Source organism: Bos indicus, chromosome 16 (genome assembly GCF_029378745.1).
Source record: "Bos indicus isolate NIAB-ARS_2022 breed Sahiwal x Tharparkar chromosome 16, NIAB-ARS_B.indTharparkar_mat_pri_1.0, whole genome shotgun sequence".
Classification (NCBI taxonomy): Eukaryota; Metazoa; Chordata; class Mammalia; order Artiodactyla; family Bovidae; genus Bos; species Bos indicus.
This window is the reverse complement of record NC_091775.1, coordinates 27,493,249-27,520,051: the sequence shown is the minus strand read 5'-3', so window position 1 is coordinate 27,520,051 and position 26,803 is coordinate 27,493,249. Positions and strand designations below refer to the sequence as shown.

General features: G+C 45.2%; 1 protein-coding gene across 6 annotated transcripts in view; it reads left to right on the top strand.

Annotated features, from left to right (window-relative positions):
- The window catches only part of TLR5 (toll like receptor 5), a 40,675-nt gene extending 14,159 nt beyond the window's left edge, over positions 1 to 26,516 (top strand). For 2 of the 6 annotated variants that reach the window (XM_070768014.1, XM_070768013.1), the window contains exon 3: positions 4,233 to 11,679. In XM_070768014.1, the coding sequence (XP_070624115.1) occupies positions 7,753 to 10,368 (2,616 nt within the window). In that variant the 5' untranslated portion in view covers positions 4,233 to 7,752 and the 3' untranslated portion in view covers positions 10,369 to 11,679. Of the gene's footprint in view, positions 1 to 4,232; positions 11,680 to 15,964; positions 16,110 to 21,042; positions 21,123 to 22,573; positions 23,647 to 25,627 lie in introns of those variants that run through there. The other 4 variants (XR_011560753.1, XR_011560754.1, XR_011560752.1 and 1 more) reach the window with 4 other exon arrangements.
- Positions 26,517 to 26,803: the final 287 nt, after the last annotated feature.

Genomic DNA, 26,803 nt, shown 5'->3' with positions numbered 1-26,803 from the left:
CTGGAAGGGAGAGGGTCATGCTAAGTGCATGGGTGAGAACTCAGCATTTTCAAAGGGGTCATCTCGGGAAGGAGTGACTGTGGAGTGAGGTGGACCTTCACTTGGAGCTGAAGGGGGTGAAGGGCTGAGAGGTTCACCTTCCCCCAGGAGCCCATCCCTTTGTGACCAAGGGGAAGTGACCACAGAGCAGCAGATGAAGACCCAGAGGTGGGCTGCAGCAGTCCTCCCACACTGACAGCCACACCGGAGTCACTAGGATTAGAGGGGAGTCAGAGCTGTGTGGCCTTAAGTAAGCTACTTAACTTCTCTGGGCCTTAGTTTTCTCATGTGTATAATGGTACCTTCTCAGGTAGCTCAGTGGGTAAAGAATCCATCTGCAATGCAGGAGATGCTGGTTCGATTGGGTTGGGTTGGGAAGATCCCCTAGAGGAGGGCATGGCAACCCACTCCAGTATTCTCGCCTGGAGAATCCCATGGACAGAGGAGCCTGAACTGCTACAGTCCATAGGGTTGCAAAGAGTCAGACATGACTAAAGCAACTGAGCACGCAGAGACTGGGGAGGATGCAGAAAGGGAGGAAGCTCAGAGCTCTGTGGGCATGAGGTATCCACTCTGTGGTATTGTAGTTATTAGGATATACTTCTTTCCTCCCTTCAGACTCGAGTCCAGTGGTTCTCAGATGTGAAAGTGCATCAGAACCACCCAGAGGGCTTGATAGAGCAGCCTGCCAGGCCATGCCCCAGAGCTTCTGATTCAGGAGGTAGAGGAGGGGGGCCAGGTAGCACTGATGCTGCTGGTGCGAGGACACCTCTTTGGCATCACTGCTCTAGAGTCTCTACAGACCATGAGACCTTGGCAGGCAGAGGACCCCCAACATCCCACAGTGACCAGCATAGAGCCCGGGCCTGGGCCTGGGAGGAGTGACTCCAGGACGAGCACAGATTCTCAATACAGCAGCTGGTCACCACAAGAAGAGGTGGTGTTGAGTGAAAAAAAGGTCACTCGGGAAGAGCCTCGAAATTATGGTGGTTTGTGCGAAAGCTGGATTTGTATCTGGGGAGCAAACGCTGAGGTTCACAGCAAAGCAGTCACCATGCGTTTTATCGGAACTGCTGTCAGAGGCAGAATGCTGGTCTGGAAGGACCATGTCCCTGGCGACACTGCTGGCTTCAGAGCGCTCATTTGCTGGCTTGTTCCAATGACGTGATGCTGTGTCCTGCATCTGGAGAGCACGTTTGCCCTGGGAAGATCACCGTGTCCACTGGCCTTGAGCCTTTTCCCGAGGCTGAACTTGAATGTCTCCCCATGTGGACTTGGTCCAGGATTTTTATTGTTCTGTGAACCCAGGAGAAACCCTCCCCAGCACCCATTTGGAAATGAATTAATTGTTTTGCTCAGACAGCGATTGGTTCTCCATGCCCGGTGCTCCGGCCTCCTGCCAGATGTGGGCCACCACCTGCCAGGAGAAACGTCCTCTCTCCAGCCTTGCGGCCAAGCTCGGAATCCCAGGTGCAGCCAAACAGCCCATTATGAATATTATTTGTTAAGAACCAAGTATTAAATTAGCACAGGAGCAGTCCTGGCCTGGGCCAGCAGGATTTGCCAGCCAAGTGTGGTGCCCGGGGAGCAGAGAGGCCCCTGGGTAGGCTTCCCTGCTTCCCGCAGAGACACCAAGGCTGGTAACTCACCCACGCCGAGGCCAGCGGCTCTGCTAGGCAGGCAATTAAGTCAAGAAAGGGAACCCGCTCTGCTGACGGCTGGGATTAAAGCTAAATGAATTCAACTCAGAGAAAAGGGCTGCAACCCTTCTCCCTCTGGTCTCATTATCTTAATTAACAGTGTTTGGCAGGAGTATTGAGGCCTGCATTGATCGAGCTGCTCCTGTTACCCCTCAGAGCCCTGGACACAAGTGAGCCTCAGTAATAAAAACCCAATTCTCAACAGCCCTCTGAATTTCTTTCCAGCTCTCTTCCTCTAAGAAAAGCATGGGGTTTCTGACTTGGAGGGGGTCCTTTAGACCAGGGTTTCTCATAGTGTGGCCTGAGGACCACTCTCCTCAAAGTATCTGGGATATGGTGATAAAATGCTCTTCCCCAGCTCCATGAGACCTATCCAGCTGAATCTCCAGGAGTCAGATTCTAGGAGTGGTGGTATTACTTTTTTCTCTTTAATTTTATTTTCTGATTGTGGTCAAATATACTTGACATTGTGCATGCATGCTAAGTCACTTCAGTCATGTCTGACTCTTGTAGCAAATTAGGCTCCTCTGTCCATGGATTCTCCAGGCAAGACTACTGGAGCGGGTTGCCATGCCGCTTCCTGAAGCAGGGATCGAAACCGCCTCTCCTGCAGCTCTTACATTGCAGGCAGCTTCTTTACTGCTTAGCCACCAGGGAAGCCCATACTTGACATTAAGGACATTCATACTGTAGATGGTGGCTCAAACAGTAAAGAATCTGCCTGCAATTCAGGAGACCCGGGTTCAATCCCTGTTTCGGGAAGATCCCCTGGAGAAGGGAATGGCAACCCACTCCAGTATTCTTGCCTGGAGAATCCCATGGAGAGAGGAGCCTGGTGGGCTACAGTCCATGGGATCACAGAGTCGTACATGACTGAGCATTCATTTCCAGAAATTTCTCATCATCGAAAACAGAAACTCTGAACCTACAAAACCATAATTCTCCACCCCTCCCTCCAACACCTGGAAACGTCTATTCACTTTTTGTCTCTCTGAATTTGACTAATCTAAGTCCCTCATATAAGTGGAATCAAACAGTATGTGTCTTTTGTGATTCACTTATTTCATGCAGAGTATCTTTAAGGTTCACACATGTTGTTGAAGCGTGTGCCAGCTTTTTCCTCTGTTTTTAGTAATATTCCATTTTATGGATGTACCACATTATCTTCGCATCTATCAGTGGACATTTGGGTCATTCCTACCTGTTGGCTGTTGTGCATAATGCACAACATTATGAGTTGTGGTGTGCAAATACCTGTACCGGTTCTAAAGTACCATCAAACTTGCAGCCATGTGAGCCAACCTTCTGAAACTGGAATCACCTGGAGAGGTTTGACATCTCAGGATGCCCTAGCCACACCCTAGACCAACCACATCACCCATAGATGGGATCTAGTTCCTGTATTTTATTTTAACTCCCCCAGTGGTTCTGATGTATGGCTAAGTTAGAGAACCATGGGTTTATACCAGTGATTCTAAAATTTGGGGTGTTTACAAAATTCAGTTACTTTTAAGAGTACACACCCCTGAGAGTCTCTTTTAACTGGTCTATGGAGAGCCTGAGCTTCAGTGCTCAAAGCTCTTCAGGTGGTTCTCATATGTCACCAGAGTTGAGGCCCTGTCTCATTCAGTCTCTCATTGAGACAGGAACCTGCTAAGGCTGCTGGAGGTGACACTCTCTGCCCAAGGTTCTGAGCCCTTTGGCACCTGAGTCTGCACTGGTCCCCAGAGCTGATTCCTGAGCCAGTCCCACGAGTTCTCCAGACTCTGCCACACAGGTGCAGAGGATAGCTCGTATATGAAATCTCCTTTTGTCCTACTCTTAATTTGAACTGTTAGCCTTGAATGAGAACCGGGTGTTCTGTTATAATGCTTGCTGTGAAATAACAACTTTGTTCCAACACGACTGACACATTAAGGAACAGTATTGCTGTATTAGGGAAGATGACTCATATATTAGGGAACAACATGAACTTATTAGTGAATGTGAAATTTGCATTTGCTGATGTGCCGTTTCTTAAGCTTTCATGGAGAAAACGACCCAGCCGAACCAAACAACATGTGACGAGGGAAAAGATCTCAGAAATCTGCCAGCGACCTTCACACTCCGTGTGTGCTTTGAGCGGACACCCATCCCCAACTGATGTTCCACTTCCCCATACCAAATACCCCCTCCTCCTAGCACCTCACAGTAGCTCCCGCGCAGCAGCCCTCAGGCCTTTTTCAAGGAAAGCGATATTTCTTGCAGTGTGTGCGCATATTTCTTATCCACATACATGTAGAAAACGGTGCTACCATTTTCATTAGGTTTTTTAGGTGCTGCCGATGAAGGCTTTGCATGCTGTGTGCGGCCCTCTTTTCCCCCAGAAGTCCTGTGGTTTTATTGTGTGATTTTGCATAGCCGAGCGATTTTTAGGAAGGACTGAGTATATCGCCTGATGGCGGAACTAACAGTGTCCGTACACGTTGATTCTCACCATCTTTTTACTAATAGTTTAGGAGCGCACTGCCAGGCCGCTCTATCTGCTGCCGCTGAGAACTCACCCCAGACACCCCTGGATGGCGCCCTCCTCTGCGGGGTCAGCAGCTGCTGCCAGCAACCAGCTGCTCTGGGATCAAGAAGCGATGAGCCCTGTCTGGCACAGGCTTCTTCCAGGCCTTACCCCAATACACTCTCATCCCTCTTGCTCCCTTTGGCTTCAACCCACTTAGGGTCTGGACTTTTAGGTCACTTGATCTTTTTTTCTTGGGTTCCCTAAATCCACACCTGCTGCCCACCCTGTCTCACAGCCTGCCTTCACTCTGGAAGCTCATCTTTCTGACATTTGGTCTGAAACAATTCTATGGCCTGGTTCCCACCTTGAAACTAGATTTGCCCTCATAGAGGGCATTCATTGGTATTTATTTCGACCCATTTTGGATCCTGGTTCTCATTCCAGGACACCCCTTCCTGGGATGGTCCCTCTTCCTAGCTTCTGTCTTCATGAATAACCCCTCCAGACTCCTGGTGGCTCACCAGGTCACCTGGCTCCTCTACTCATGTATCCTGCCACCTGACCTGTAGAAGTCTGCTTCAGAGATGAAGATGTAGCTATTTCACACTTTGCTGTATTTCATGAGAAAATAGGTCTGTAGCATGTCTTCATAGCATGACATGAACCCAAATGATTTTCTTTAATATCTGTTTGTTCAACTGGCCTATCTTGCTGTTTAATTTTAGCTTCCCTGTTATAGACTTGAAAATTGAGTGTATTGAACATGTGTTGTTTGGGACTTTTCTTTCACTTGTTGTTACCATGAATTCAAGGTCAAGCTGCCTTGTACAGTGTCAACATTTGGAGGCCAGCCTGAGTGGTCCGTGAAGAAACAGGATTGAAACTAGACATTTTAACACTGTTATTCTGAACTGGCATTCTCACTCCCATGTCTCTGCAAGGATTTTCCTGTCAGGTTACATAAGACGAGAATTCATTCTGATGTTTGAATAAAGCAACAGCCACAAAACTGTCAGTATCTTGGGGGCCAAGCTAGTTCTTTCCTGCAAATATCAGTTCAGTATCAGAACACGTTTATCTTGCAGTCACTTAAAATCCTCCTTGGTGAAATCAAAGTTTCCATTCTCTTTTCTTCTAAAACAGAGGTTAATAAACTACAGTATTTGGACTGCAAAGCCTAAAATATTCACCATTTGGCCCTTTACAGAAAAAGTTTCCCAAGCCCTGTTCTAGAACGTAAAACCTGGTGGTGGGCATATGTAAACCAAGGGTTTTCCTCATGAGATTGAAAGGGGTAGCCTTCAGGAGAACAGTGAACCCTCTGAACTCAGGTACAAAATTTGGTTTATGTTGCAAACATGCATTTTTGGAGATACAGGCTTGGTCTATTGTGTTCACCACTAAAACAGTGCCAGACACAGATGCTCAGCAAAAATTAATTGAGTAAGTTATTGAGGAGGAGGGTGTGGCAGAGACAGGCAAGAACCAGATGAAGGAAGTCTTTGCAGGATTTTATTCCCAGAGCAGTGGGAGGAGGAGGAAGGGGGTCTGTGCGGAGGCGTGGTATCTTCTGGGTTATGTTTCTGAAAGAACACCCTGGCTGCTGTTTGGGAAACGGAGGATAAGACTGGAAATAAGAGAGATCAGTGAGAACTCTCAAGAGATGGGAGCTTGAACAGAGTAGACTTGGAAGGTAAAACTGACTTGCTAACATGGGGGTGACATTTCAGAGAACAAAGGTGACTCTGCTGTTGTTACCCTGAGCCCATGGGTGGAAATGGCAGAGAAATTAAGAGCCTTAATAAACATCCTCACCAAGTTTTTTCCTATGATTCTCAAGTGCCTGGTTTGGGGTTTATTTTTAATAGTAGGTTATATTTAATTACTACCAACTGGAAATTGTTTAATTTCAAATGTGAAATGGCAATGGTTGTTTTTCATCTGATGGTGTACACGAGTTACCATGCCCCCCCCAACTCTTTTCTTTTAATTTAATGTATTGATTTTTGGCTGCCTTGGATCTTTGTTGCTGCATGTGGGTTCAGTAGTTGTGGCACATGGGCTTAGTTGCCCCACGGCATGTGGGATCTTCCCAGACCAGGGATGAAACCCGTGTCTCCTGCCCTGGCAGGCAGATTCGTAACCACTGGGCCACCAGGGAAGTCTTGCTGGCCTACTGCTAACGTGGCCTGCTTTTGATACTTTGGGTCAACTCAGGAGTTGATGTGTGTCACAGCCTCAAAGGTGCTGTGGAAACCCTACCACAAATCACCCCCAATACAACAAAGACTCTTCAGAGCCTGCAGGTGATCCAGGGCTGGTGTCTCCTCTGGGGCCATGGTCTCTTCATGCTGTCTACCCAGATATGGAAACTGAACCAGGGATGTTTTCATAAACCAGAGCCCTCTTCTTGTTTCTTTCTTTCTTTCTTTTTTTTAATTTTATTTTTAAACTTTACATAATTGTATTAGTTTTGCCAAATATCAAAATGAATCCGCCACAGGTATACACGTGCTCCCCATCCTGAACCCTCCTCCCTCCTCCCTCCCCACACCATCCCTCTGGGTCGTCCCAGTGCACCAGCCCCAAGCACCCAGTATCGTGCATTGAACCTGGACTGGCATCTCGTTTCATACGTGATATTTTACATGTTTCTGAGCCATGTAGCTCCTCCCTTACCTTCCAGCAGAGGCCTTCTGATACTACACGTAGCTCAAGTTGAGTACTTGGCAGGCAGCAGCTGGAGGTGCCATGCCGGTGGGTAGAGGTGAAGCTCTCTGAGGGGCCCGTGTGCACCCTCTGTACCCTCACAGCTCCCAGCACAGCACTGAGAACATAGCGGACACCTTCATTCGGCGCCTTTTGCCGCTCTGTACAAGCAAATGCTCAACCCAGACAGACAGTGAATTTACCTGTTGGACTAGGTAAGGGGTCTGGTTTTTGTTTAGTTGTACGCTCACATGGTCACACAAGTGCCAGGCATGCAGTTGGTGCTTAGTGCATCCTTATTAAACTGAAAAATGGTGTACCCAATTTTTACATGATGAGCTATACTGTGTAGGAAGTGAGGATGGATAAATAGAGATGACTTAGTATTTTTGGCAGATTAGAGGGGAAAGAAAAATCAGTGGATTTATTTTCTAGTCCTCAGCAGAGGCTGCCTTGGGAAAGGAATGGGGTCCCTGGCTGGGCTGAATTTCAAATATATCTCTTCCTAATGTTTTCCCCAACTTCCATCAGCAAATCTTGAATGAATGAATTCACAACCTTATGAATGAATGCTGAGTTATCACAAAGATTAAATATTTTCTGAAGTACTTACAACCATGCTTGCTATTTTTAAAAAAATGCAACATAATAGATAAAAAGAGAGAAAAGCTCTGTCTGCATCACACAGTATCTGCCAATAGGCATGGCCACGGACCCAGAGGAACACAGGGTCTAAGAAGCAACCACATCACAAAGGGGTCCCCCAGGCCCTAACACCCTCAAGGCTGTTGCTCAGTGCCTTGAGCTTAGATGTCTGTGTCTTCACTCTCCCTTCTTCTCCATAGGATCATGGGAGACTGCCTTGACCTTCTCTTAGGAGTCGTACTCCTGACCAGTCCTGCACTTGGAATGTCTTCCTGCTTCTTTGATGGTTGGAGAGCCATCTATCTTTCCTGCAACCTCACCCAAGTGCCCCAGGTCCCCAACACCACCAAGAGCCTCCTGCTCAGCTTCAACTATATCAGGACAGTCACAACCGCATCCTTCCCCTTCCTGGAGCAGTTGCAGCTGCTGGAGCTGGGAACTCAGTTTACCCCCTTGACAATTTACAGAGAAGCCTTCCGAAACCTGCCCAATCTCAGGATCCTAGACCTGGGTGGAAGTCAGATAAACTTCTTGCATCCAGATGCTTTTCAGGGACTGCCCCACCTCACTAAACTTCGACTGTTTTCCTGTGGTCTCTCCGATGCTGTATTAAAAGATGGTTATTTCAGAAATTTGGCATCTTTGACTCACTTGGACCTATCCAAAAATAAAATTCAGAGTCTTTACCTTCATCCCTCATTCCGGGAACTGAATTCCTTGAAGTCCATTGACTTTTCCTTCAACAAAATACCTATTGTATGTGAGCAGGAGTTCAAACCCCTCCAAGGGAAAACACTCTCCTTCTTAAGCCTTGCTGATAACCAGCTGTACAGCAGGGTCTCAGTGGACTGGAACAAGTGTCTGAACCCATTCAGAAACATGGTCCTGGAAACCCTAGATGTTTCTGGCAATGGCTGGGGGGTGGACATCATGAGAAACTTCAGCAATGCCATCAATGGGAGCCAGATTTTCTCTTTGGTTCTTACTCGTCACATTATGGGTTCTTCATTTGGCTTCTCCAACCTGAAGGATCCTGACTACCACACCTTTGCTGGGCTGGCCAGGAGCTCGATGATACAGCTGGACATTTCACATGGGTATATCTTCTCCCTGAACTTCCGAATCTTTGAGACACTCCAGGAGCTGAAGGTCCTAAACCTCGCCTACAACAAGATAAACAGTATTTCGAGGAATGCGTTTTATGGACTCGACAACCTCCAAGTTCTCAATATATCATATAACCTTCTTGGGGAATTATATAATTATGATTTCGATGGACTACCTAAGGTGGCCTATATTGACCTGCAGAAGAATCACATTGGGATCATTCAGGATGAAACATTCAAATTCCTGGGGAAATTAAATACCTTGGACCTCCGGGATAATGCTCTTAAAACAATTTATTTTCTTCCAAGCATTCCTAATATCTTCTTAAGTGGCAATAAGCTGATGACTTTGCCAAACATCCCACTTACAGCCAATTTCATCCAATTATCAGAGAATAGGCTAGAAAATCTGAATGATCTCCACTTCCTTCTCCAGGTACCTCATCTCCAGATTCTCATTTTAAATCAAAATCGCTTTTCCTTTTGTCACCAAAACCATGCCCCTTCAGAGAATTCCAGCCTAGAAAAGCTTTTCCTTGGAGAAAATATGTTGCAGCTTGCCTGGGAAACTGGGTCATGTTGGGATATTTTTAAGGGGCTTTCTCATCTCCAACTCCTCTATCTAAATAAAAACTACCTGAATTTCCTTCCACCAGGAGTATTTCATCATCTGACTGCACTGAGGGGACTCAGCCTCAAAGACAACAGGCTGACTGTTCTTTTTCCTGGCGACTTACCTGCTAACTTAGAGATCCTGGATATATCTGGAAACCAGCTCCTCTCTCCTGATCCTGATTTATTTGCATCACTGAGTGCCATAGACATAACTCATAACAATTTCATCTGTGAGTGTGAACTTAGTGCTTTTATCCATTGGCTCAATCAAACCAATATCACAATAGCTGGGTCTCCAGCAGACATGTACTGCATGTACCCAAACTCTCTGGCTGGGGTTTCCATTTACAGTCTTTCCACAGAAAGTTGTGAAGAAGAAGAAGTTTTAGAGTCCCTAAAGTTTTCCCTTTTCATCTTGGTCACTGTCACCTTGACTCTGTTCCTCGTGATCACCCTCACGGTTACTAAGTTCAGGGGGTTTTGTTTCATCTGTTATAAGAAAGCCCAGAGTCTGCTGTTCAAGGACCCCATCAAGGGAAGAGAATCAGATACGTACAAATACGATGCCTATTTGTGCTTCAGTAGCAAAGACTTTGAATGGGTGCAGAACGCTTTGCTCAAACACCTGGATGTCCAGTACCACAGCCAAAACAGATTTAACCTGTGCTTTGAAGAAAGAGACTTTATGCCCGGGGAAAACCACATTGCCAACATCCAGGATGCTGTGTGGAGCAGCAGAAAGATTGTCTGTCTCGTGAGCAGACACTTCCTTAGAGACGGGTGGTGCCTCGAAGCCTTCAGTTATGCCCAGAGCAGGTGCTTAGCTGACCTCAATGGCGCCCTCATCATGGTGGTGGTGGGGTCCCTGTCCCAGTTCCATCTGATGAGGCATCAGTCCATCAGAGGGTTCGTCCAGAAACGGCAGTACTTGAGGTGGCCTGAGGATCTCCAGGATGTTGACTGGTTTCTCAATAAACTCTCTCAATGCATTCTAAAGAAAGAAAAGAAAAGGAAGAAAGACAGTGCTATTCAGCTGCAAAATGTAACCACCATCTCCTAGGCAAAGGAGCAGTTTCCACTTATCGCAAGCCACAGATAACTCTGTACCTTTTATTTCCGCCAGTTACCATTTGCATGCCTTTGTGTTCAGTTGCTCGGTCATGTCCTACTCTTTGCGACCCCATGGATTGTAGCCCACCAGGTGCCTCTGTTCATGGGATTTCCTAGGCAAGAATACTGGAGTGATTTGCCATTTCCTCCTCCAGGGGATCTTCGTGACCCAGGGATCGAACCCGAGTCTCCTGTGTCTCTTGTATTAGCAGGCAGAGTCTTTACCACTGAGCCACCTAGGAAGCCCTTAAGTTGCCATTTGGGGGTCCTTTATGGAGTTGTTGTTTTCCTACAATGAAGAGAACATAAATCTCCTTGATTTTCATAGCAACACAATGTTTTGTCTTGCCAACGTCCAAATGGAAAGTAATAGATCTAGAAAATTGCAACTGCCCCCAGCAATTCTTAGTCTGCATTGATTTCCTTTCAGAACCAGTAACACTGATCTCTCCCATTGCATCGACTACAGGATATATCCTCTGCGTGGCAAGGGCACCTTGGGAGAAGTTACAGATGGCTGACACCCTTTCTCTAGCATTCGTTTCCAGAGGGGCTGGTCAGTGATTCTGAGGCTCTGTGCCTAGCACAACACTAAATAGAAAACAAACAGAAGAAGAGGCATGGTTCCTACTATTACCATGAGAACAACGCCATTGCTCAGTACCGGTCATGCCCAGTCTCAGGGATCAGAGTGGCCCCAAAGAAGCCAGCATGAGAATGACTAGACCTCCTGGGGCCGTATTGCCTTACTTCTTCTTACCTCTTGGATCTAACCCTAGTGGGCCATGGACGTTCTTTTTGGCTTGCAACCTTTATTTCAACCTGGCTTTCAAGGCTTTTATTTCACCAGCCTATTTCAGCTTTATTTTCCCCCATACTTCATTTATCGACTGCTCATGCTGTTGCCGAAAGAAATTGGACCTGGACCCAGAACTTGGTTTGACTTCTGATTCTGCTGCTCACGAGCTGTGCGGCCTTGAGCACATTACACACCTTCGCTGGGCTTGTTTTCTCGTCTGTAGGCGTGATCCTCTCTACCTCACAGAGTTGACGCGAGAGTTAAATCCACCAAGAATGTCAGGGTGTCTCAGATCTTATCTTCAGCCACCCTAATGGCCATGAGAGGGTCTCCACACCAAGGAGGGCCTTCTGGAGGCAGTTGTGATTTCTTAGAATTTGTATTTTTTTTTATCTTAAGAAAAATCTATGTGTATTTTGTATTTTTTAGATTGATTTTAATAATAAATGTTTTTCTGCAAAAGCATTGAGTTCCGTTCAGTTCAATCGCTCAGTCGTGTCCGACTCTTTGTGACCCCATGAATTGCAGCACACCAGGCCTCCCTGTCCATCACCAAATCCTGGAATTTACCCAAACTCATGTCCTTTGAGTCAGTGATGCAATCCAGCCATCTCATCCTCTGTCATCCCCTTCTCCTCCTGCCCCCAATCCCTCCCAGCATCAGGGTCTTTTCCAATGAGTCAACTCTTCGCATGAGGTGACCAAATTATTGGAGTTTCAGCTTTAGCATCAGTCTTTTCAATAAACACCCAGGACTGATCTCATTTAGAATGGACTGGTTGGATCTCCTTGCAGTCCAAGGGACTCTCAAGAGTCTTCTCCAACACCACAGTTCAAAAGCATCAATTCTTCGGTGCTCAGCTTTCTTCACAGTCCAACTCTCACATCCATACATGACCACTGGAAAAACCATAGCCTTGACTTAGACGGACTTTTGTTGGCAAAGTAATGAAAGCTTTTGAATGTGCTATCAGGTTGGTCATAACTTTCCTTCCAAGGAGCAAGCCTCTTTTAATTTCATGGCTGCAATCACCATCTGCAGTGATTTTGGAGCCCAGAAAAATAGTCAGCCACTGTTTCCACTGTTGCCCCATCTATTTGCCATGAAGTGATGGGACCAGATGCCATGATCTTCGTTTTCTGAATGTTGGGCTTTAAGCCAACTTTTTCATTCTCCTCTTTCACTTTCATCAAGAGGTTTTTTAGTTCCTCTTCACTTTCTGCCATAAGAGTGGTGTCATCTGCATATCTGAGGTTATTGATATTTCACCCGGCAATATTGATTCCAGCTTGTGCTTCTTCCAGCCCAGCATTTCTCATGATGTACTCTGCATATAAGTTAAATAAGCAGGGTGACAATATACAGCCTTGACGTACTCCTTTTCCTATTTGGACCCAGTCTATTGTTCCATGTCCAGTTCTAACTGTTGCTTCCTGACCTGCATATAGGTTTTTCAAGAGGCAGGTCAGGTGGTCTGGTATGCCCATCTCTTTCAGAATTTTCCACAGTTTATTGTGATCCACACAGTCAAAGGCTTTGGCATAGTCAATAAAGCAGAAACATGTTTTTCTGGAACTCTCTTGCTTTTTTGATGATCCATCGGATGTTGGCAATTTGATCTCTGGTTCCTCTGCCTAATACAACTTAAATCAAGGAAGGTGTGCCAAAGTTACCCCTGGCTTCCCAAATGGTGTCCTCCAAATCCAACCCAGCTTGGGACTTGTACATCACATGTCACTCACTTCCCCTCACTGCCTGCCCCCCATCCTAACACCAACACACACTCACACACTAGCTGTTGTCATCCCAGCTTCTTGGAGCCTCTCTGATCTATGAAAATGAGCTTGTCTTACTCAAGAATAGCATTATTCTTATGCACACACACACACCCACTCTGCCCCTTTCTTCTGGAATGTTCTCCCATCACTGCAATCCATCCAGCCCACCAAGCCTCCTTGGATGCCTCCAACCCCAAATTCTCTCTCCCTTTTGTGCAAACTCTTAGTGCCCTATCCATCTTTATATTTTTTTAATTTCTTACTAGTTCCTGCTTCCTCTGACAGTTGTGAGCCTGTCTGGCCACCCACCCCTCTGGGTAAGCTCCATGACAAAACATCCTGTCTTACATGTCCAGCCCTCATTGGCCATAACAAGCCCAATATGGTTTCCAGACCACACAAGCCTTGCCCACCTACACGTGTCCATACTTCTTCCTCCCCTTGGAATTCCTTCTCCCCACCCCACCCCCCACATCTGCCTGGTGAATTTCCTAGCACCACCATTCATTCCTTGTGACCCCACAGATTTCTGACACAAATACATAACATTGCGTAATGCCTGTGGATATGCAGAGGCAACTAAACTGTGACCCCTGAGAGCAGGGACCTTGTCTTGTCATCTCTGTATCCTGAGCTCAGTATGCTGCCTGATCCAGTTGTATAGCTGCTAAGTTGTGTCCAACTCTTTTGTGACCCCATGGATGGTAGCCTGCCAGGCTCCTTTGTCCATGGGATTTTCCAGGCAAGAATACTGGCGTGGGTTGCCATTTCCTTCTCCAGGGGAATCTTCCCCACCCAGAGATTGAGCCTGTGTTTCCTGCATTGGCGGCCGATTCTTGAGCACTGAGCCACCAGGGAAGCCCAAGAGTATGTGGTTAATAAATGCCTGGTGAATGAATGAAGCTCATTGTAAGGTCTCCCTGGTGTCAAAGCTGCTGCTATTAAATGTGTTGCTGGTGAATTTGAGATTCTTTCTTCGTTGCAAAAGAATTTGGAGATGAAGCAGAGAGGTTAAGAAAGTAAAGTGAAAGCTTATTTAAGCAAGAATACACTCTGAGGGAGAACAGGCAGACAGGGGAGGAGCTGTCACACCAGGCCTCTTTGGCAGGATGGTTATGAGGGGCATACAAATGAAGGAGCGGAATAGTCACTGGTGAAGGAAGTCATATTTCCTGATTTTCAGCCCAGCTCTATTTTCCGGAAGGGAGGGGGGATTTTTATCCCCTTTTAGCTTAGATTGGAAGTGTCATGGCCATTGGTGCGTGTGTGTGTGTGTGTTTGTGTGTGTGTGTGCGCGCGCGCACGCGTGCTCAATTGCTTAGTCATGTCTGATTCTTTGGGACCCCATGGACTGTAGCCCACCATGCTCCTCTGTCCATGGGATTTTCCAGGCAAGAATACTGGAGTGGGTTGCCATTTCCTCCTCCAAGGGATCTTCCCAACCCAGGGGTTGAACCCGAGTCTCACACATTGCAGGCAGATCCTTTGCCATCTGAGCCGCTAGGGAAGCCCTGGTGCCTGATGAGTACTTCTTACCTGTAAGATAGTATTATCATAAGGAGAGCACAGTGAGCAAAAGGTTACATTTGGATGCAGGAGATTCTCACCTGTCCCCACCTTTCTTTGTCTGTTGTTGTTGCTCAGTCACTAACTCACGTCCCACCCTTTCTGACCCCATGGACTGCAGCACGCCAGGCTTTCTTGCCCTTCACTATCTTCTGGAGTTTGCTAAAATTCATGTCCATTGAGTTGGTGATGCTCTTTAACCATCTCATCCTCTGTCATCCCCTTCTCCTTTTGCCTTCAATCTTTCCCAGCATCAGAGTCTTTTCCAGTGAGTTGGCTCTTCACATCAGGTGGCCAAAGTATTGGAGCTTCAGCTTTAGCATCAGTCCTTCCAGTGAAAATTGAGGACTAGTTTCCTTTAGGATTGACTGGTTTGATCTCCTTGCAGTCCGAGGGACTCTCAAGAGTCTTCTCCAGCACCACAGTTCAAAAGCATCGATTCTTTGGCACTCAGTCTTCTTTGTGATCCAATTCTCACATCCATCCATGACTACTGGAAAAACCATAGCTTTGACTATATGGACCTTTGTTGGCTAAGTAATGTCTCTGTTTTTTAATACACTCTCTGCGGCTCTTCATCTGTTATTCGGACCTTTATCACCCAGAAAGAGTAGTTTCCTGATAGTCTGGAGGTGTCCTGCTTTCCTTTATCTGCCTGAGGACCTCCACCGTTTAAAAGATGCATGCTTTCCTGCCACCTGGCCCCTGCCCCCATTTCTCTGCTCATACTGAGCTACCTGCCTGCTGTAACAGATCCTCCTCGGAGAGGCAGGGCAAGGGCCAGGAGAGCGGGACATCCATGTGGACTCTGAAGGGATAGGAGACCACAGGCTCTATGAAACCTACTGAACTTAATTTCAGATGACAGGGCATGGGTGGCGTTCCTCCACTATTAGCCAGGAACTGGGCTCGGTTGGAGGGATGAAGGGATGGGGAAGGAAAACAGTGAGAAGAAGTTTCTCAGGAACCTCATACTAAGAAATACAGCAACACAAATACTAAAAATAAAGTGTTGCTGCAAGTAACATTTATAACCCCAACTCCAGAAGAGGGCAGCAAGGCCACTTTGTCTCGGTGAGAACTTTCCTTCCGCACCAGCAGGAAGCAGCTTTATACCTGGTACCCTCTTGCTTTGGGTGACCTGCACGTTGACTCTCTTTTCCAAGTGAAACCCAGGACATGTGAAATGACAAGTATGCATGTATTTATAGGGACAGTAATTTGAAACACAACATTTGACTTCTGAAAAGAGTCTATCCCATAGCCTTTTATAATTCTCTTATTTAAAAAACACAAATGAAACATATTGAAAAAATGCCTTTTGAGATTTCCGTACAGAGTTGTCGCAGGGTCTATTCACATCGTATATCCCAGCCGCCGTCATCTTCTCTTCCACCACCAGGCTTAGCAGTTGGAATTCTTTTTGAGGCCGTTTTTCCAAGTCTCACTCCACAAGAGTTGCAGCATATATGGCAACAGAAGAGACTGGCAGCACGGTGTTGAGATGCGGCGCAGTGGGGAAGAATCCACCTGACAATGCAGGAGACGTGAGTTCGATCCCTGGGTCAGGAAGATTCCCCTGCAGGAGGAAATGGCAACCCACTCCAGTACTCTTGCCTGGGAGATCCCATGGACAGAGGAGCCTGGCGGGCCACAGTCCATGAGGTCACAAAAGAGCTGGACACGACTGAGCACGCACACACGTTGAGATGTGGGTACTGGGTGGTCCTAGAAATTCAGAGTGAGGCCTCAGTCAGTTGGTATATTCCACACCACATGGGCCTTTGGAGTCACTCCTATATAGGGGGAACTATTCAGTGTAAGAATGGCGAGAGCTTGCTGTCTTAATTGAGATGAATCTGGAAACTTTACAACATCGATTGGGGATCCTGACGACTTCAAAGAGAATCGCACTCATCATCTCAAATGCATACAACTGACTCTGAAAATTTCTTGTTGGCCCCATGAATCTGCAGTGAACAGTTCTTAGATAGTCTTGATATAGTGTAAAGTACATGTAGTTGGGAGTTTGAAATGACAAAATAACTGTCCTGGGAGGATAGAAGGATGTGGAGCACAAGGGTAAGATAGATAAATGCTCACCTTCCACGATATAAAATCAATATAAAGTGTCTAGAAAGTTATACCAAGAAACAGCACTCAGAGTGTGAATTTGGAAATATAAAAATGCCAGAGGGAAAAACTAGACAAGTTCATGGTGATTGCCTGAGGGAGTTTGGCCTCATTCTTTCATTGGGACTGTCTAGAAAAGCTGGCAAAACTGTTTTTTAAACCTATTGAAAAGGCATTGGAGAAATGTAAAGCAGAAGGTAGGGTGATGATGCAGGAGAAAGATGTGAATCAATTGATATCAAAAGACTAATTAATTAATTAATGTGATTGAGACCTATTCTTCAAACAGAGCATCAGAGAGCAAATAGGCAAATGAGAGTATGGAAGAATACATGAATCTGTTAAGCAGTCACAGCCAAAATATGAAAGCTTTTCTGAAAATCAGTAAGAAAAAGACAACACAAAAGAAAAATGGATGAGACTTCAGACTTTCACTAAAAGATATCCAGTGTCCAAAAGCAAATGAAAAGATATTCAAGCTCCTTTAGCCGTCATGGAAATGCAAATTAAAACCACACTGCAATAGCACTACACACACCCCAGAATGGCTATAATTAACATGACTGACAGTATCTAATATAGGCAAAGAGGTGGAGCAGTTGAAACTCTCCTCTGTTATTGGTGAGAGAAGTTAAATTGATGTATTTTTTAAAATTTGGAATATAGTTGCTTTACAATGTTTTAGTTTCTGCTGTACAGCAAAGTGAATCAGCTGTATTTACACATATATCCCCTATTTTTTGGATTTCCTTTCCCTGGTGGCTCAGACAATAAAGAATCTGCCTGCAATGCAGGATACCGGGATTCAATGCCTGGGTCAGAAAGATCCCCTGGAGAAGAGAATGGCTACTCACTCCAGTGTTCTTGCCTGGAGAATCCCATGGACAGGCTCCTCTGGAGTTCATGGGCTCACGAAGAGTCTGACATGACTTTCGCTTTCCCGTTTGGATCGGCACAGAGCATTGAATAGAGTTCCCTGTGCTATACAGTCAGTTCTCATTAGTTAATTGGATTTTTTTAAAATTTACACCCACTGTATAGCACAGAGAACTCTACTTAATGCTCTGTGATGACCTAAATGGGAAGGAAATCCAAAAAAATAGGGGATATATGTATACATATAGCTGATTCACTTTGCTGTACAGCAGAAACTAACACAACATTGTTAAGAAGCTACTGCTTGGGGCTAGTGCACTGGGACGACCCAGAGGGATGGTATGGGGAGGGAGGAGGGAGGAGGGTTCAGGATGGGGAACACATGTATACCTGTGGTGGATTCATTTTGATATTTGGCAAAACTAATACAATTATGTAAAGTTTAAAAATAAAATAAAATTTAAAAAAAAAATAAATAAAATTAATTTAAACATTAAAAAAAAGAAGCTATACTCCAATAAAAGGATAAAAATAAATTTAAAAAGACAAACAAAGATACAAATGCATGCCATTATATATGTATAACTGAATCACTTTGCTGTACAGCAGAAACCAGCACAACGTTGGAAATCAACCATACTTCAATAAAACAAATTAAAAAAAAAAGCAGTCCCCTGATAATTACCAAAGTTCAGTCCATGTGAATGTGCCCTATGACACTATGATTCTACCCATAGCTAGAAATCCATGTACATAGGCACCAGAAGACAAAAATGTTATGGTAGCATTCTTTGCAGTAGCTGACATTAGAAGCAACCCACATATCCATCAGCCATAAAATAGATAAATAAATCATGGTTATTGAAAACTCCACAGAAAAGCTATTAACTGATTATAGCTACATGCAACAACATGAATGAATGATTCTCACAAAAATGTAAAGTCAAGGATGTGGGGCATAACTGTATTACATACTGAGTGACTCCATTTTTTAGAAATTTCAAAAAAAGCAAAACTCATGTATGAGGATAGTGAGAATAATGATTACCTCTGAGGAGAAGGAAGGGGAGCGTTGGAGGGGGGCGACCCAATGCTGGTTATGTTCCATTGCTCAACCTGGGTGATGATATGGGTGTGGCCGCTTTGTGACAATCCTTTTTATCTGCAGCAACTAATTTGTTCACTTTTCTGGATGGTATTACTCCTCAATAAAAAACCCCAAATACCATATCTTTGTTAGAGTTTCACCTCTAAGTTTGTAAACCCAACCAGAGGAAAAACACAGTTGACCTGGCTCCAGGAGCTTAGGGAGATGGAAGGAGGATGGAGTAGGAGAGGGGAGTGCAAACCTTTTATTATGAGTCTTTGGTATTACTTCATGTTCAACTCTATGCAAACATTTCAATAATAATACTTTGGTATAGACAGAATAAACGGTCAACAAATGTATATATAAAATGCAGATAATAATTTCTGCCTTTGGAAGCAAATAGAGAAAATAGAATTAGCCAGAATTTCAAAATTAAACCACCATCAACGAAAAGCAACATGCTTTCAACTGTTGAATATACATAATATTCACATGTATATCACATATACATCACGTAAACATCACAATATATATGGTGTTTTGCTCAATTTTGTTTTTCTTATTATTAAAGAAATTTTCATCTATCTTCCTGAGCAATGAACTATTTTCTTTCTCCACGGCCACAATAACTTCCATTTAGATAGACCCATTAAGAAATGAAATATTTGTATTTTCCAGACAATTCCATGGAAGGAACTCGCTAAGGCTCTGTGGTCCCCTCAGGGCCCTACGGGTCCAGGCAAATATGACAAAGTAGCTTTATTCCTGAAAGTTGGAAACCAACAGGCTGCAGATTGTGTTTCTTTTCCCAGTACAGACCCTGCACCTCTGCAGGCCCGTGTTTTCCTGTCTCCTCCCCGGGAAGGTCACCTCACTGAGACGTGATAAAAAGCAATGACATCATGTCTCATCGGGGGCCCAGACCCTTCAGGAAACAGGTGCTTTGGTGGAGTGGGGGCTGGGGCAGCTTTCTGCTGCCCCGACCTGGGTTTGCCGCTCAAGCAGCCCTCAGGGCCTAACGCTGGAGGTCACTTTCATGGTTTTTCCAGTGACCTGGGCCATTTATGGGCTCCCAGCTCTTTCTCCAGCTGTAGCTGTGTTGTCGGGCCAGCTTCCTTCAGGTCTGCTGGTCGTGCCAAGCCTGGAGGGATTTGCAAAAATAAGTCACCAGTGTTTCACTGGTCCACATGAAAACAAGAGAGCTTTTTTGGAGAGGGGACCACTGCTGCTTCTGGGGAAGACTTTCAGTGTTAGTGCCCAACAAAGGAGGGAAAGCTGGTGTGGAGGTTCCCTGACTGCAGCCCCCCGAGGAGCTTGGGGCAGGAGTTCCCCAGCTAGCACCCCTCCTAGAGATAGTCGTGGGAGTCACTCGGCTTGGAATCGCAAGACTGACTTACAGTCCTGGCTGTGCATCCTTTCACACTTGGAGCTTCAGAATTTGGTTTGTTGTGTTTCTTCCCCCAGGATTAAAAGGTATATAGAAACAAGTTGCACAGTTCTAGCACAAAATAAATGCACACTCAGTGGTTGATACAGACAAGGTGACATTGTGTAAACTGACCATCTAGGTATCTCTGGTTCCTTGAATCTACGTACCTTTCCTCTGCTCTGACACCCCATTCCTTGTCCTTGGGCGAAACTGACATCTTCGGAGGTCTAGGCAATGGTTCTGAAAATCTGAGAAGGAAATTCACTGGGCTGTCTTTTTTTTTTAAACGTATGATAAAATGGACAAATGCAAAGTGTATACTTCAATGTATTTTTAAATTTTTTGATGATATTTGGTTATCCACTCAGTTTTTTATTGAAGTATGGTTGATGTATCAATACTATGTTGTGCTAGTTCCAGGTGTAGAGCAAAGATGATACAGTTATACACATATGTGTATTCTTTTTCAGATTCTTTTCCATTATAGATTATTACAAGATATGTAATATAGTTGCGTGTGCTGCTGCTGCTGCTAAGTCACTTCAGTCGTGTCCGACTCTGTGCAACCCCAGAGATGGCAGCCCACCAGGCTCCCCCATCCCTGGGATTCTCCAGGCAAGAACACTGGAGTGGGTTGCCATTTCCTTCTCCAATGCATGAAAGAGAAAAGTGAAAGTGAAGTCGCTCAGTCGTGTCCGACTCTTAGCAACCCCATGGACTGCAGCCTACCAGGATCCTCCGTCTATGGGATTTTCCAGGCAAGAGTGCTGGAGTGGGGTGCCATTGCCTTCTCCGATAGTTGCGTGTGTTATACAGTAAATCCCTGTGGTTTATTCAGTGCATTTTGACAGTGGTCTGCACCTATGTAATCACTACCTCAGTCAACATGTAGAGTATTTACATCACTCTGGAGAGTGCCCTCTTACTTTTCCTTTTTTTTTTTTTTTGCCAGTACCCAGCCCTTCCCCAACTCAGATAACCACTGTCGTGATTCCACCAACACTGATTAATTTGCCTGTTCCTGAACTTCAGGTAAGGAGAATGTTCAGTCGATCTTTAGCATCTGACTTCTTTGACTTATAATTGTTTGAGATTCTCCACAGTGTCACATCTCTCAGTGTTCGTTTTTTTCACTGCCTTGTATGGATTGCCCACAATTTATTTATCCTGTCTCCCTTGGAGGTTTGTTGTTTCCAACAAACTGGCTTGTTTCCAGTTACTTGCTCCTGTGACTAAAGCAACCATGGGCCATTCTTTTACAGATGTTTTTTTGTGGACGAGTTATTATTTCTCTTGGTAAATATTAAGAGTGAAGTTGCTGGGTCATAGGGTAGGTGTATGTTACTTTGAAAAAAACTGCCAAGCTGGTTCCAAAATGGTTGTAGCATCTTACACTTCTGCCAGCTATGTGTGAGGCTCCCGTTGTATCAAATCCTCACCAGCACTTAGTATGGTCAGTCTTTTGTGTGATAGCCTTTCTAGAGGGTGTGAAGTGGTATCTCATAGTGGGTTTGTTTGCATTTTCCCAATGACTCACATATTGCATACGCTTTTATGTGCTTGTTACCCACATACATATGTTCTTTTATAAACTGTTCAAGTCTTGTATCCATCTTAAATGGGTTGTTTATCTTTTCATCATTGACCTGCAGATGTATTTTATCCATTCAGGTACAAATTTTCGTTGGACATGTATATTACTAATATTTTCTCATGATTTGCAGCTTGCCCCTCTATTTTGTTAACAGTACCTTTAATATTCAAAAACTTTTAGTTTTGATAGTCCAACTTATCCATTTATTTTATGGTTGGTGCTCCTGTGTCCTATCTGATAAATATTAAGAAAGAAGTTGCCTATGTCAAGGCCACAGGGATATTTCTCTATGTTTTCTTCTGGAAGCTTTCTAGTTTTAGTATTTATATTTTAATCTGTGATTCCTATACTAGTCTGGGGCAGAGGGGAGTGCTAAATGCACTGCCTTATGGAGCTATTCTAGCTGAGATTGTATGAAGGCAGAAGAGAGCACTCGCTGGGCACCCCCTACAGCCTGCAGGTGGGGTAAGGGGGGTGGAGGGCAGGAGCCAGCTTTTTTTTTTTTTTAATATTTACTTATTTGGCTACTTCAGATCTTTGCAGCATGCAGACTTCTTGTTATGGTTAGGAGGCTCAGTTGCCCTGTGGCATGTGAGACCCTGGTTCCCCGACCAAAGATTGAACCCACGTCCCCCTACACTGGAAGGCAGACTCCCAACAACTGGACCACCAGGGAAGTCCCAGAACCTGGTTCTTGAGTGTGAGGGGGTCTCCTATCACCATGGCCAGTCACTGAAAGGAAACCATCACAAAAAATAAAAGAAATTCGAGTTATGGAGTGTTATTGGCTGAACTTCTTCCCTGAAAAACTCTTAACCCCCAGTACCTCAGAATGTGACTTATGGGAAATAGGGCCCCCAATCCAGTGTGACTAGAGTCTTTACAACAGGGAGAAATTTCAACACAGATACACCCACAAAGGCACCCTGTGGAGATGAAGGCAGAGGTCAGAGTGATGCTCCCAGAAGTCAAGAATGGCCAAAGACTGCCAGCAAAGCACCAGAAGCTGGGGGACGCCTGGAACAGACTGTCCCTCCCGGCTCTGAGAAGGAGTCAACCCCACTGACACTTTGATCTGGGTCCTCTGTTCTCCACTGAGTCAATAAAAGTGTATTTCTTAAGTCACTCAGATGGTGGTAATTTGTCACAGCAGCCCTTTGGAAACTATCAAGTGGAGGATCGATTCTTACAGGGAGCAGTAGAGGGTAAGATGTTCTTGTCTGGGCTGATGGGTAACAGGAGCCTGGTTGTGCATTGGAAAAGAACTAGAATCTTCCCTTGATGTCTTAGCTTCCCATTCCATGCCCTTTCACTTGAGCATCACTCTTGCTCACTCGTCTGCTCTGTAATTTTTAAATGAGTTTGTCTTTGCATTAAAGGAGCTGAGGCTATTTTTTTTTTTTTAATCTCAAAACTGTCTGCATATGTAATGATTGACCCCTGCATATACTGTCTTTAGGTAACAGTGGCATTTCAACAGTGTTACCAGCCCAGCTTCTTGGACTCCAGGGAAGCCTCATGCTGGGTCAGCGTCCACAGTTAGATGCACTGCTCCTTTACACAGTTACACCCTGTGTGAGCGCTAAGATTTGGGGGCTGATGAAGGAAAAAGGCAATGACCACGAGGTGGCAGTGCACACAACGAGCTTCTTTAGATGGCGTTTGAACAGATTACCTGGGAGGGAGAGCCCTCCGGGGGACAGAGGCTGAGGGCCACCACCCAGAAGAGGGGAGGTCAAGGGCGCTCCCAGAGAAGGCAATTGAGAGCGGATCCCGTGTCTGGGTGAGGTCACTCAACAGCGCAGTGCAGAGCCTTTAGATAAAAGAGCTCTGAAAGGCAACCAGAGTGTGGGGTCTTTTAGCCTCAGCGTTTGTCTTTACCTATGGCCTGCAGGAGCTGAGTGCTCTTTCAAGACTTACAGGTTGTGCAAAGCAGGTAGGCACTAAGGGGGCAAAACAAGACTTATTTGGACTATATCTAGAGCCACTGCAGAAGGGGTGTGTGTGTGTGTGTTCATATATATACCTGAATCACTTTGCAGTACAGCAGAAATTAACACAGTGTAAATCAACCATGAAAGTGAAAGTGAAGTCGCTCAGTCGTGTCCGACTCTTTGCAACCCCATGGACTATAGCCTACCAGGTTCTTCTGTCCATGGGATTTTCCAGGCAAGAATACTGGAGTGGGTTGCCATTTCCTTCTCCAGGAGATCTTCCCAACCCAGGGATTGAACCTGGGTCTCCCACATTGTAGGCAGACATCTGAACCATCAACTATATTTGAATAAAATTTTTTTAAAAGCCAGTGGATGCGTAAAAATTTGATTTTGGTATGGGTGAATGTGGAGTTATGGGGTCTTTACCTCTATACAGAAGTCAACAACTTAGGGCCAATACACAGGGCCCATTTTTTAATCCATTTATACAACAAAATAGATGGAATGCAAGACTTGTTTGCCTGGCCTCCTTAGCTTGTTACATAGTCTCTACCACCATGAATGTTAATGTGGACAAGCCCTAGTGGTTGCCCAGTAAAGTGGACAATCTACTGCCCAAACTAACACAAATCCTTCACTGTCATGAAGACATGTAGAAGAAAAAGCAGTAATAACATCTAAGCACCCCCACAACCATGAGAATAAGATTACCATCACCAGGGTCACCATCTCCATGAGAAGTTCTTAGGCTCCTGCCAAGGGTCAGGACAGATCCAAAGTTTCAGGGCGTCAACAATGCATGAGTCAAAACCTCAGCTGACAAAGGACTTGCTTCATTGGCAGACTTCAATATTTCCATGAAGCAGATGACAATGTATTTGGCCAACAGACATCTGGTTCAATGGATTTCCAAGTTGGTTATAAAAATAAAAGGGAAATAATGCATCATATCTAAGTTGTCATTGATTATAAGATACTCCTTTATTTGATGCACCACTAATACAATTCTTAAAACTACCATTTAAATAGTGGCAATTGATAGTATTATGCATCCTGATTGCTCAATGTTAAATATGAAAAAAACATATTTTGGAATTGCTGAGATGCAGTGATACAAATTACTCCCTTGTGGATGAGACCACACACATCCTCCTTTTTATTTTTTCAATTTTTATTAAAATATAGTTGATATTGTCATGTGAGTTTCAAGTGTACATCAATGCATTCAGTTTTGTATGTATGTGTGTATACACATATATATGGCTTCACTGGTGGCTCAAATGCTAAAGAATCTGCCTGCAATGCAGGAGACCTGGATTCAACCCTGGGTCAGGAAGATCCCCTGGAGATGGGCATGGCAACCTCCTCCAATATTCTTGCCTGGAGAATCCCCATAGACAGAGGAGCCTGGTGGGCTACAGTCCGTGGAGTCCCAAAGAGTTGGACACGACTGAGCAACTAACACTTTTCCCCTTTCATATATATATATATAGGAACTTCCATGACACACTCTCAACCCAGAGTTCAGACTCTGCCCTGAAAACAAAGGCATGTCACTGAAGGGTTTTAGAGAAGAAAAGACATGACTAGATTAGTATTTTGAAGAAATAATCCTGCTGCGGTGAAGAGGAGGGGTTGGAAAGATACAACCCGAGGACATAGGACGTTAGTTCATAGACTTTTAAAAATTAAAAAATAAAAATTGCAGGAACTCAGGCAAAAAAGAATGAGGGCAGAGGAAATAAGGCCCCAGCAAGTGGGACCTCAGAACCCTGATCTGAGCTGGAGGTGGGTGGCTGGGATTGTGGAGCGAAGCAGGAGGGGCAGCCCCATGTGGCCAAGTGAAAAGCATGTGAAAAGCCCAACAGAAACCACTTAGGCCTCAGTTTTCTCATCTGTGAAACTGAGATAATGTTAGTTCTGAATTCCCAGGTGCTTGCCCCAGAACCTGGTGATTACATATCAGGCATTCATGACGTGTCTGCTGTTGTTATTTCAACACCCAGGGGCCAGTGAGAAGCAGGCGGGTGGAGGCACGTGGCTTGGACTTTCAGCTGACGCTGTCTCCGGCAGTGCGGGGCCCCCTTCTCTGAAGGCCCAGAGGAACCATTAAGGATATGGATGGAATTTACCCAGAAGGGAGGGATTCGAACTTGACTAGAGGAGCAGAGGAGTCAAGGATGACGCCCAAGATTCTGGAGCCACTCTCTTATCACAGAATGAAGATTGGGCTGTGGACAAGATACCTGAGAATCAGAGGGCCCGACACTGAAGGGCTCCAAGGGGCTTCTGGAGCTTTGGGAAGAGGCCTAAGGTACTGATGCTGCTTTGGACATCATCAGTAACGAGGGAGAAGTTGAGGCGAAAAGTGCAAGTATATGGACGGTGAGCAACCCCAAGGACAAGGACAGAGCTCTGGGTGACACTGATATCTGAGGGGTAAGTGGAAGAAGAGATGCTGGCGAGGGGCCTAAGGAGGGGTGGGTGGAGAAAAGGGAGTAGACGTGGGGAAAGCAGCAGCTCAGAAGTCAGGGGGCTGGTCCTGAAAATGGAGACACGTCAGGCCACTGTGTGGTACATAGATGGATGTGGAGGAAGGTGGATAGATGGATGGATGAGTGGACAGATGGATGTGTAGGTAGGTGGGAGGATGAATGGAAGGATGAATTAGATGGATATATAGCTGGGTGGATGGATGAATGAATAGATGGTTGGCTGGCTGGATGGCTGGGTAGGTCAGTGGATGGATGGATGAATGGGTTGGTGGGTGGTCATTATCAAATGCTGTATGAAAATCCCATAATAAAATAAACGATAAGGACCTACTGTATAGCATAGGGAATGATATTAAGTGTCTTGTATTAATAACCTGTAATGGAAAAGAATCTGAATCACTTTGCTGTATATATAAAACTTTATGAATCAACTATAGTTCAATTCATGCGAAGAGTTGACTCATTGGAAAAGACTCTGATGCTGGGAGGGATTGGGGGCAGGAGGAGAAGGGGACGACAGAGGATGAGATGGCTGGATGGCATCACTGACTCAATGGACGTGAGTCTGAGTGAACTCCGGGAGTTGGTGATGGACAGGGAGGCCTGGTGTGCTGCGATTCATGGGGTTGCAAAGAGTCGGACACGACTGAGCGACTGAACTGAACTGAACTAATAGTTCAATTTAAA